This window comes from Haliotis asinina, chromosome 7 (genome assembly GCF_037392515.1).
Source record: "Haliotis asinina isolate JCU_RB_2024 chromosome 7, JCU_Hal_asi_v2, whole genome shotgun sequence".
NCBI lineage: Eukaryota > Metazoa > Mollusca > Gastropoda > Lepetellida > Haliotidae > Haliotis > Haliotis asinina.
Genome location: NC_090286.1, coordinates 1608103 through 1620633, shown reverse-complemented (window position 1 = coordinate 1620633; position 12531 = coordinate 1608103). Strand labels below are relative to the sequence as shown.

Sequence of the window (12531 nt, the reverse complement as noted above, 5' to 3'; positions counted from 1 at the left end):
GTACTGGTCAGTCGTCGCTGTATCAGTCTATTCCCACACAGTGTACTGACAAGTCGTCGTTGTATCAGTCTACTCCCACACAGTGTACTAACCAGTCGTTGTTGTATCAGTCTATTCCCACACAGTGTACTGACAGGTCGTCGTTGTTGTATCAGTCTACTCCCACACAGTGTACTGACCAGTCGTCGTTGTATCAGTCCATTCCCACACAGTGTAATGGTCAGTCGTTGTTGTATCAGTCTATTCCCACACAGTGTACTGACCAGTCGTTGTTGTATCAGTCTATTCCCACACAGTGTACTGACAGGTCGTAGTTGTATCAGTCTATTCCCACACAGTGTACTGACAGGTCGTCGTTGTATCAGTCTATTCCCACACAGTGTACTGACAGGTCGTCGTTGTATCAGTCTATTCCCACACAGTGTACTGACAGGTCGTCGTTGTATTAGTCTATTCCCAGACAGTGTACTGACCAGTCGTCGTTGTATCAGTCTATTCCCACACAGTGTACTGACAGGTCGTCGTTGTATCAGTCTATTCCCACACAGTGTACTGACAGGTCGTCGTTGTATCAGTCTATCCCCACACAGTGTACTGACAGGTCGTCGTTGTATCAGTCTATTCCCACACAGTGTACTGACAGGTCGTCGTTGTATCAGTCTATTCCCACACAGTGTACTGGTCAGTCGTTGTTGAATCAGTGTATTCTCACACAGTGTACTGACAAGTCGTCGTTGTATAAGTCTACTCCCACACAGTGTACTGACCAGTCGTCGTTGTATTAGTCTATTCCCACACAGTGTACTGACCAGTCGTCGTTGTATCAGTCTATTCCCACACAGTGTACTGACAGGTCGTCGTTGTATCAGTCTATTCCCACACAGTGTACTGACAGGTCGTCGTTGTATCAGTCTATCCCCACACAGTGTACTGACAGGTCGTCGTTGTATCAGTCTATTCCCACACAGTGTACTGACAGGTCGTCGTTGTATCAGTCTATTCCCACACAGTGTACTGGTCAGTCGTTGTTGAATCAGTGTATTCTCACACAGTGTACTGACAAGTCGTCGTTGTATAAGTCTACTCCCACACAGTGTACTGACCAGTCGTCGTTGTATCTGTCTATTCCCACACAGTGTACTGACCAGTCGTTGTTGTATCAGTCTATTCCCACACAGTGTACTGACAAGTCGTCGTTGTATCAGTCTACTCCCACACAGTGTACTAACCAGTCGTTGTTGTATCAGTCTATTCCCACACAGTGTACTGACAAGTCGTCGTTGTATCAGTGTATTATCACACAGTGTAATGGTCAGTCGTTGTTGTATCAGTCTATTCCCACACAGTGTACTGACAGGTCGTCGTTGTTGTATCAGTCTACTCCCACACAGTGTACTGACCAGTCGTCGTTGTATCAGTCCATTCCCACACAGTGTAATGGTCAGTCGTTGTTGTATCAGTCTATTCCCACACAGTGTACTGACCAGTCGTTGTTGTATCAGTCTATTCCCACACAGTGTACTGACAGGTCGTAGTTGTATCAGTCTATGCCCACACAGTGTACTGACAGGTCGTAGTTGTATCAGTCTATTCCCACACAGTGTACTGACAGGTCGTCGTTGTATCAGTCTATTCCCACACAGTGTACTGACAGGTCGTCGTTGTATCAGTCTATTCCCACACAGTGTACTGACAAGTCGTTGTTGTATCAGTCTATTCCCACACAGTGTACTGACCAGTCGTTGTTGTATCAGTCTATTCCCACACAGTGTACTGACCAGTCGTTGTTGTATCAGTCTATTCCCACACAGTGTACTGACAAGTCGTAGTTGCATCAGTCTATTCCCACACAGTGTACTGACAGGTCGTCGTTGTATCAGTCTATTCCCACACAGTGTACTGACAGGTCGTCGTTGTATCAGTCTATTCCCACACAGTGTACTGACCAGTCGTCGTTGTATCAGTCTATTCCCACACAGTGTACTGACAGGTCGTCGTTGTATCAGTCTATTCCCACACAGTGTACTGACAGGTCGTCGTTGTATCAGTCTATTCCCACACAGTGTACTGACCAGTCGTTGTTGTATCAGTCTATTCCCACACAGTGTACTGACATGTCGTCGTTGTATCAGTCTATTCACACACAGTGTACTGACAAGTCGTCGTTGTATCAGTCTACTCCCACACAGTGTACTGACAGGTCGTCGTTGTATTAGTCTATTCCCACACAGTGTACTGACAAGTCGTTGTTGTATCAGTGTATTATCACACAGTGTAATGGTCAGTCGTTGTTGTATCAGTCTATTCCCCACACAGTGTACTGACCAGTCGTTGTTGTATCAGTCTATTCCCACACAGTGTACTGACAAGTCGTAGTTGTATCAGTCTATTCCCACACAGTGTACTGACAGGTCGTCGTTGTATCAGTCTATTCCCACACAGTGTACTGACAGGTCGTCGTTGTATCAGTCTATTCCCACACAGGGTACTGACAGGTCGTCGTTGTTGTATCAGTCTATTCCCACACAGTGTACTGACAGGTCGTCGTTGTATTAGTCTATTCCCAGACAGTGTACTGACCAGTCGTCGTTGTATCAGTCTATTCCCACACAGTGTACTGACAGGTCGTCGTTGTATCAGTCTATTCCCACACAGTGTACTGACAGGTCGTCGTTGTATCAGTCTATTCCCACACAGTGTACTGACAGGTCGTCGTTGTATCAGTCTATTCCCACACAGTGTACTGACAGGTCGTCGTTGTATCAGTCTATTCCCACACAGTGTACTGACAGGTCGTTGTTGTATCAGTCTATTCCCACACAGTGTACTGACCAGTCGTTGTTGTATCAGTCTATTCCCACACAGTGTACTGACCAGTCGTTGTTGTATCAGTCTATTCCCACACAGTGTACTGACAGGTCGTCGTTGTATCAGTCTATTCCCAGACAGTGTACTGACAGGTCGTCGTTGTATCAGTCTATTCCCACACAGTGTACTGACAGGTCGTCGTTGTATCAGTCTATTCCCACACAGTGTACTGACAGGTCGTCGTTGTATCAGTCTATTCCCACACAGTGTACTGACAGGTCGTCGTTGTATCAGTCTATTCCCACACAGTGTACTGACAGGTCGTCGTTGTATCAGTCTATTCCCACACAGTGTACTGACAAGTCGTCGTTGTATCAGTCTATTCCCACACAGTGTACTGACAGGTCGTCGTTGTATCAGTCTATTCCCACACAGTGTACTGACCAGTCGTTGTTGTATCAGTCTATTCCCACACAGTGTACTGACAGGTCGTTGTTGTATCAGTCTATTCCCACACAGTGTACTGGTCAGGACTACAAGAAACATATGCTAACGTCTTTCGATACATGGTCATCTTATATAACCATGAACATGAATGAATCCTTCCACATTACCTGACACTATGTCCAGCATGGAGACACAGAGCAGCACCCAGAGCACAGAAACCTCCATGTTGCGCAATGAACAAACCTATTGTGCCCTCTTAAACATGACAAGAACGTTATCAGTTAGAGTTCTAAGTGGACACTCTCCATACGACAAAAAACATACATTTGTTCTTTTATTATGGGTCTCAAATGCTGACAGATTTACAATCCATGGCCCACCATATCTAAGGTCACACCTATGTTATGCTACAGGGTATAATTTAGGCCAAGAACGCTGTGTGCACTTTGGCCCATAAGTTGTCTCACAACACTCACCAATTCTCACAGTTATACAAGTAATACTTATATCACTACTATTTTGGTTGCCTTTAGCATAACCACATCTACACCCAATTGCCCCTTGGTACAGCAAGGAGGCATTTTCAGCCACAGACAACGTCGTGCAGAGCGTTTGTGGCGAAATTCACGACTGGATTCAGATATTTCGGGTTAGTAGATATCAAACTACATTTGTAATTGCTACAGCTAAACAAGGCTATGGCTTGCATGAGATATAGAAAACTGTGCAGGGAAACCAGCTCATCTTTATCAGGCAGCTGTGTCAACATACACCGAATGTGGCAACAAAAATGGCAGATTCAATAAATTACTTCTACGTCATCAAGACTGACAAAAATCGTGAAGGACTGTCAGCTGACAGGGAACGTTTTGTCCATATTCCACATTTCACAGGCGAGAGTCGAGAAGTTCGATCGTTTTTCTGCGGATGAGATCAGAACTATTGTGACCAAAACCTTATTCCTCTGATCCAGTTCCCACTATGCTCCTTCTTAAACATCTTGATCTTTTGGCCACCTATCACATCCATTGTAAATAAATGAAAAGCCTCGACAATGGATATTTTCAACGGGAATTTCAGAACTCTTTTGTTAGGCCATTACTAAAGAAACCCAGTTTGGATAGTCGTGAACAAGTCCCATTAAAAGTCTAACCATTTCCGATGCCGTTGTTCCTATAAGTTCATCTGTCAAAGACCTAGGCATATACTTTGATACATCGCTGTCAGTGGAAACCCAGGTGAACAGTATCTGCAAGACCTGCTCTTTTCATCTCTGCTCCATCAGCATCATTCGTCAATACGTCTCAGCTGAAACCACCCATGCCTACATCCGGGCGCTTGTCATTTTGACTGGCTTGAGCATTTAAATATTGGCTAGCATAACCTACAGCCACTTGTAACCAAATGATTCCGTAAATCCTGCTGGGGAATTATGTAGAAAGTAAAAACACTGTAAGTCCACTTGATCCAGTAAGGTGGTCAGCCTTTGGTTGTTGGTGGTTTATAGCCTGGTTTCAATCTGCTGTCATCTTACTTTAAATTATGGTCAGCTTTGGTGATATACCCACCTATTTCATTGTCCTTTGTCGACAGATAACTGAAAATAATTACCTTGTTTTCTTGACTATATGGTTGTAATGTTGCCTAAGCGATGTAAAATTTTGAATCACTCACTCAAGGCTCGACCACTGCAACTGTTTGCTGCTTGGGATCAGTCAGGAGGCATTAGAAAACCTACAGAAAGTGCAGAACATTGCCGCGCATGTCATGAGTCGGATTCCCAAACATGGACACATTAAACCAAACCACTGACTCCCCATCAAGGCAAGAAGTCATTATCCTGTTTGATCTACATGGCCCTTCACATATTTGCTCCCCCATATATCTCTTTGACCTGCTTACTTTTTGCTGAAACAAATGCTGCCTTCGATCATCTCATCAAGAGCGTCTGTTGGTGTCAAACTTCAGGTTTAAACTTTTGGAAAACGGACTTTTCACATGCAGCTCCAACCTTGTGGAAAAATAACTACAATCAGTTACGAAGGAAAACTATATTTATTAAAGAAATGTGAATTCCAGCGGCATTTTCAAAATCACAAAAATATATGCTGAAAATGTAGTCGGTATTCAGAAATATGATCGATAAACATATATGAAAACTATGAAAAACATTATGTTAAAATCATATTCAGTACTAATTCTGAACCCATTAGAGGTGTGACGTTTTAAGAAATGTCGTGTCAATACGACAGAATCACTGTTACAAAACGTTCTTGGTACAGTCTCTACTTAAACGTCTACCGAGGAAACGTTATCGTGGAAGAAAAAAGGAAAATTGAAAGAAACCAGTTGTTGACAATGAGGTATGAAATAAACATTCTGTGTAGTGAAAACTCCCCAGCATGCATGTGTTAAAAAACACCACTAATTCTCCAGCGCTGTTTCTTAGCAGTTCTTTAATAGTCCACACATTGTGAATCGTATAAGGTACTGTTCATGTCCTGTCTTTATACGGTCGTGGTGAATCATGTGTATCAATAAATGACAACTGATATTCGGCTCATTAACAAGGTTCTTTAGTGCAAATCTAAACATTCTTCTTCTCTAAACGTAACATCAAACTGCCTCCCACACAGAGCAAGGTCAGTATTTCATAGTTTGACCATCACACACACCACGATCCGGTCATTATGTTCGATGTCTTCATTGTTTCATCATCAAACTTCCTTATCTGTCTCCTTTGCAGTGTTGGAATATACAACTGAGACATTCAGTGACTCATACGTGTTTGGTGACCGTCCGTCCAGCGTGGCGTATTGACTTCCCGGTATGACATCGTCGTTAGACGCCGTTGTAGTTAATGAAGGTGAAGTCGCCGGCAGGTTTCCAGTTGGTCTGGATTTGTTATACCTTTCACCGTTCCTGCGAAATAAAAGTTCATGACTGTGCTGAGTGGTGCATTAAACTCTTTTAATAATAGTGTCACAAAAATATTTAAAATGCTTGTCAGATCGATAGATGCTAGTTAATAATGATTGTGACGTATTAACTCAACTTTTTTTTCTTACATATGAAACCTAGCTTAATTCAGTAGCTTCCTCTGACAAAGTGTAATGAATGTTGTTATATCCTGAGAGTACAGCTCATACAAAAATCAATGTTGCCCAGGCTTCATATACAATGATGTAGTTTACTTTGCTTTCCTCCTCCAAAGACACACCCCGCCCATCACAGCAGTCATGAACACCAGCATTGCAAGAGCTCCCAACAAGCCCGCAGACAGAGGTGATATAATTCTGTCCTCATGATCAAGTGACTCTGTAAGAGCTGAATCGGAATAAATTAGATAATATGTAATAAAATTCATGTATCAAAATACGCTCGTCTTGAAATATGAAGACACGTGGTTTACAGGTATTTCTCAGTGTGGGTTCCTGAAAAATACATATTAGCTAAGAGAAATCCAGAGATATCATACTTCCTTTGAAAACACCACTCGTGCTAAGAAGACGTTCTATCAGGATTAGAACAATAAAGGATCATGCTCATAATAAAGGCTGAATTGTATGATCAAACTCTGATGCGGAGAGGATTTGGTCGCTACTACTGGGAACATAAGAATGCAAAAAACACTAGTGTTCATCGTGAAGGGTCGATGCATACATGTTCTGATGCAATGAGTTTGTGACCTTGTATCAGGTATGGGCGGAATGTTGATTGGCACGCAAATTATTGAAACGTACTAAAACGGAAATGTTCACATTTTTCAAATAAATCTCATGTATCTACGCAAGCTCTTAACAGAATGTATGTAGATTTGATGACGTTTCTTTGAAGGTTGCAGCTTTGTCTGCCCAAAGTATTACTCACTGTATTCTTTGGACGATTACATACATCACACATGTGTCAATTCAAGACCAGCTGCAGGCGTGCCCTGATTAAGGTATTAAACATGAAAACATTTTTCGGGAATTTCAACCTTCACATTTTCCAAACATGAATGATTAATCTTTGTCCCATGCATTATTGCGACGGTACAATCAATATTTTTTTCATGTCAAGGTTTCCGTTCATACTGCTATTGCCAGTTTGTGTCTTTCTGATTCGACCATCCCACAATTTCTGATTAATGGATCAAACAATAATGACGCCAGGTGCTCGTGAGAGGTAAACGTTCTCTGTCCTTCAGATCATGGAGACAAGCAATAAAACAGTATAATAATGTCAACATGACATTTATGTTTGTAACTATTTAATGCTCATTTGCGTTTACTTCCTTGTAATGTATGTTAGGTTTGTTTATGCATTATACATGATTTGGTTGTTTGTTCGTTTTTCATTGAACTTTACAGCCGACAAAGGATGTGCCTGCAGTTACAAATTCAAAGATCAAAGTGTTTGTGTAAATGTCGAATTTCTTTGGTGTACCGACAAATGTGTTCTTCAGATTGTATGTTTCTGTTGATTCCTACCTTGAGTGCAGTCTTCTCCCTTCCACCCTGACTGGCATCCTGACTCACACCGACCTGTATCCTTGGGACAGGTGTCCACCCTATCCTCGCATCTCCGGGTACTACAGTAACCCTCACAATTAGCTCCATACTGAATACCCAGGATACAAGCTGTGGATAGGAAAATATGCACTGCCATTTATAAAACATCTAATGTTATTCATCAAATAAAAGACGACAACATGAATAAAAGATACAAAAAGATAACCTTCTGTACAGTCAGTACCCTTCCAACCGCCTCTGCAACCACCGTCACAGCCCCCGGTCACGTGATCACAACTGTCTGACGAGGACTCGACGCACTTCCTGTCACAGCAATATTTGGAACAGCCGTCGCCGTAAGAACGAAGGCATTCTGTAAATAAATCACACATGCGCTGCTACACTTTAAAGTATGAACAAAAAAACTGACAATTTTTTTATACTTGTAATCACTCCAGTTGACATTTTGTCCTGAAAATTTTCTTCAGTAAATATCTTACTCTGTGTACAGTCTATGCTATGGTGACATTTCTAAACATAATTGAGGTTGACCTTTATGTCAAGATAACAAAAAGTTAGTGTCATATTTTTCAGTTCATGTGGAACTACGGTTTCAGTATTGCAGCTATCCAATCTTTCCTTTTCGCTAAACACTTTGTCCTTTTATTTGATGAATTGGCACATAGTTAGAGAGTTCCCACTGACAATCCAACATTCAAAATGCTTCATTGAAAATAGCTGCATATACAGTACCCATGTTGTGTGACATGTCTTATCAGAAAGACAGAAAGTCTTTACAACATTTACATATAACAATATCTGTTGCTACAAATTTTGTTGTAAGATGTAAATTTACACATTTTTATATTATTTGCGTTGATTCTTGGGATATTTCACCTCAGGAGATACTTTACGATTCAAACGTGCTATGTCAGTCACACCGATGAAAAGTAGACGGCTACAAAGAATATTAAATGTATTACACTTACTTTACTATGAATCAGATATTCACAGATAGCAAGGTTCCTCTTTCCTACACACATTAGCCCCATTTAACATAGTAACATAACCGGTTCCGTTTACTCGTGTCCCTTCATGGTACATGAAAGGCTTTCCAACAAAGACAGATTGTAGATATTACTTACTTTTCTGACATGTCATTCCTGACCAGCCTGTGTCACAATCTCCAGGACTACAGCCATTGGTAGCATTACACCTGTCTAAAGGACAGTGACACTGGTAACCACACTCATAGCCGTATGTTCCTTCAGGGCAGATTCCTGCATCAGATATATTACATCAGACATAGACAGTGACACTAGCAAATGTATGTTCAGGGCAGTTTGCTGTAAAGTGATATGAGCATTAACATTCAGACGGTTATTAACCCGGATAACCCAACCTGCTCAGTGAGGTTAACAGACATGGGACTTATCTCACCGGGAGAGAGAGCTTGTGCATCGCATGTACTTATGAAATATTGAATTGCAAAAAATATTGAGCAAAGATGCATCATTTAGTAGATTAGTTTTTTTTACATCTGTTGGTGTGCTAGAAATGCTGTAAGTAACTCGAAATATCGCATACTTTTTTCGTATTTTTCGCATGCCGACATTGTTGCAGTATGTCCCCGAATGGCTGTCTGTATTTAAACGAGGTGAAGTAGGTCAGGCATGTATTGAGCGATAAATCATAGCACTGATAAGCACCCTTAAATATTACAAATCTTGCCTCGTTTGTTAACAACGCGAAGCCCTTCCTTAAAAGGCATGAATGATCATGTCGTCGGGAGCTTAGTTTTAGTAGGAGAGTTTTACGACGCTTTTAGCACTATCACGGCGCTGAACACCAAAAACGGGATTCACATTCTAACCATGGGTATGCTGAGCTCGGGACTTCAGCATCACGAACGGGCAGTTTCATCACTAGACTACCCCATTTCTTCCGGAGCTGTGTTAAGAATACACAGAAGGACGTCCATACTTCTACTGGTCCAGACTGGCACCACCCCATAGATTAACATGGACGTCCTACTCTGATACGGTGTACTGTCCAGTCGTTGTTGCATCGCTTTACTGCCGATTCCCAGGCAAGGCAACAACATGTACATTTCTTACCTCTTTTGAGCATACACGCTTATATTAATATTGATGTAACATGAAAACATTACACTTGCACGGGGATGTCCATGCTCCTGTCGCCCGGGCTTAGACTGGCACCACCCACGTGTTATCATAGACGTCCTACCCAAACACAATACACTGTTCCGCCGCAGATTACCAGGCAGGGAAACAACAAGCACATTCCAACGTCTGTTGAGAATGTTAAATGGCACCATGGTCATGAATACATTCAGCGACATTACCTGACACGATCTCCAGCATGGAGACACAGAGCAGCACCCCGAACACGGAGACCTCCATGTTGCCGAGTGAACAACCCAGGAAGCTTACTGTTGTATCCTCTTAAACATGACAAAATGTTATGAGCTCACATTATTATGGTCCTACAACTCTGACCCTTTTACAATCCAGGGTCCACCGGTGCAAAAAATTGACCTCTTCGGTTTCACCGAAGACCACGTGATGTAAATAAAAACAACACCATTGCAACGGCATAATATATCACCCGGTTATAAATGGGGATTGTTTGTGCAAACAACAGGTTGTGCTTTAACACGGCTACGTGAGATAACAATGATAACGATGTCGAGTAAACTTTCAGTGAGTGTTATATGAATATTTGCTTTTCGGGTTCAGTTACATAAAGTTAAGGAGCTGCTGACGAGTACGCAGAAAATGTGCGTCGTGAGAGTTCCGGTTTCTCTACTTGATTCTAAATACGTGGTGACAACCCTAAATGAATGTGATCATAACACTTTAAAACTACAATTTATTCATTCAATGCATTCAAATGTGGCTCATTACAGGAAGGGATATATTTATTGGACATAGGCCTGTGATTACATCAGGTAAGTCATTACATGTTTGTTGTTGCCTGTATACAAGTGTTGTACCGTATTAATTACTATCAACATTAGGGAAAACGTGGAATTTTAAGAGATTTTTTTGAATTTATACATGATTAAATCTGTTTTACATATATTTTAATTGATTATTGTTCAAATCACAGTGTCATCTGTACCTGTAGTCATTAACGAGGTAAGAGAATAATGGTGTAAACATTGATGTATTTCTTTTTTGTGCGCTTTGCAACCAGAATTACGACACAGTTCAGTACTCCATCAAAAGAACTGTGGACCCTTCTCTCAACAGTTTCAATGTGAATTTTTCTTAAATATTTTATTCATTCTGATTATTTTAGAAGACATCAGAAAACACATACTTTAAACGACAGAGATACAATGACGTGTAATGCTTTCCACTCTGTTCTCCCCAACTATTCAGCATACAGAAAACATATTTCTGCTTGTAGACACGCAGTCCCCAATACTGGTCAGTCAGTCTCTCGAATTCTACTCCATCTTCTAGTCAAACATTTACTTGTACAAGATGTTCTAAAATTCTCCCTTCCGTCAAATCATTGACTCGACAGACTAAACACTCTCATATCAAGAAATGCCAAGGGGTGGGGGAGCTCTCTCAAGGAACCTCAACTCACCCAAGTGCAGTCACAGCAGAGATATTAACTGACACAATGTCCAGCATAGAGACACAGAGCGGCACCCCGAGCAGGGAGACCCACATGTTGCCTAGTGAACAAACCAGGAAGTAGATTCATGTAGAGACAATACCTGACACCATGTCCAGCATAGAGACACAGAGCGACAACCCGAGCACGGAGACCTTCATGTTACCCAGTGAACAAACCAGGAAGTAGATTCATTGTTACGGTTAAGAATTTGCCGTGACAAAAGGTGTATGAAATCCCCTGTGAACCAGCAAAACAGAACAAAGACAAGTCTAAAATATTCAAATATTATTATTATCAAAGATAGCAAGTTATACATAGTCACAAGTCAGTTTCCCAATACCGATTTTAAAAACAATGCAAATGAGACAAAATCTGAGGCAATGGGTCAACAAATATAAAATAACAAACTCACCAAAATCTTAGTACGAGAGAGAAGCAGTCATGCAGAATGTAACAGAGCGAGCGGTCTGACGGCGGCTATGAGGCGTTGGCAGTGATGTATATCCTCCAGTTGTGTGAATGTGCGTCCCCCTCAACACGGCAACCAGCCTTTTTATTTTTTTCAGTCCTTTCCCGAACGTTCGGGCACATACGACCATCGCCAACACTGTAGATATCTCTAGCTGTCTCCCGTAAGTAAAAAATAGAAAACCAAGGGCAGATAATTTCCGCACAGCCTGCTACGAAAATCTTAAAATTGCTGACCATCTAGTATACGAAATGTGACCCATCATAATTATTATTCAAAAACACTAAACGCTGTGACCCAATCATACTATTACTAAATTAATAACACAAATATACAGGAAATACACACTCGTAATTAACATCATGTAGAGACATTACCTGACACCATGTCCAGCATAGAGACACAGAGCGACAACCCGAGCAGGGAGATCTCCATGTTGCCCAGTGAACAAACCAGGAAGTAGATTCATTGTTACGGTTAAGAATTTGCCGTGACAAAAGGTGTATGAAATCCAGGAAGCGTACTAGCTGTTGTGTCATCATAAACACCAAGAGGACGTTATTAGTTCTACATGGATATTCTCCATACCACGAGAATACTTTAATAATATTTATTGTTATTATGGGTCTAAAACGGTGACAGATTTACAATCCAGGGCCC

The 12531-nt window shown here is 41.5% G+C and overlaps 1 protein-coding gene across 1 annotated transcript in view; it reads right to left on the bottom strand.

The window, feature by feature from the left end:
* Positions 1-12306, bottom strand: part of LOC137291161 (multiple epidermal growth factor-like domains protein 10) — a 33935-nt gene extending 21629 nt beyond the window's left edge. Inside the window, exons 1-3 of the mRNA XM_067822451.1 lie at positions 12249-12306; positions 10114-10212; positions 8894-9028 (exon numbers count right to left, since the gene is read on the bottom strand). Coding sequence (XP_067678552.1) covers positions 8894-9028; positions 10114-10212; positions 12249-12306 — 292 coding nt within the window. The remainder of the gene's footprint in view (positions 1-8893; positions 9029-10113; positions 10213-12248) is intronic.
* Between the last annotated feature and the right edge of the window lie 225 nt (positions 12307-12531).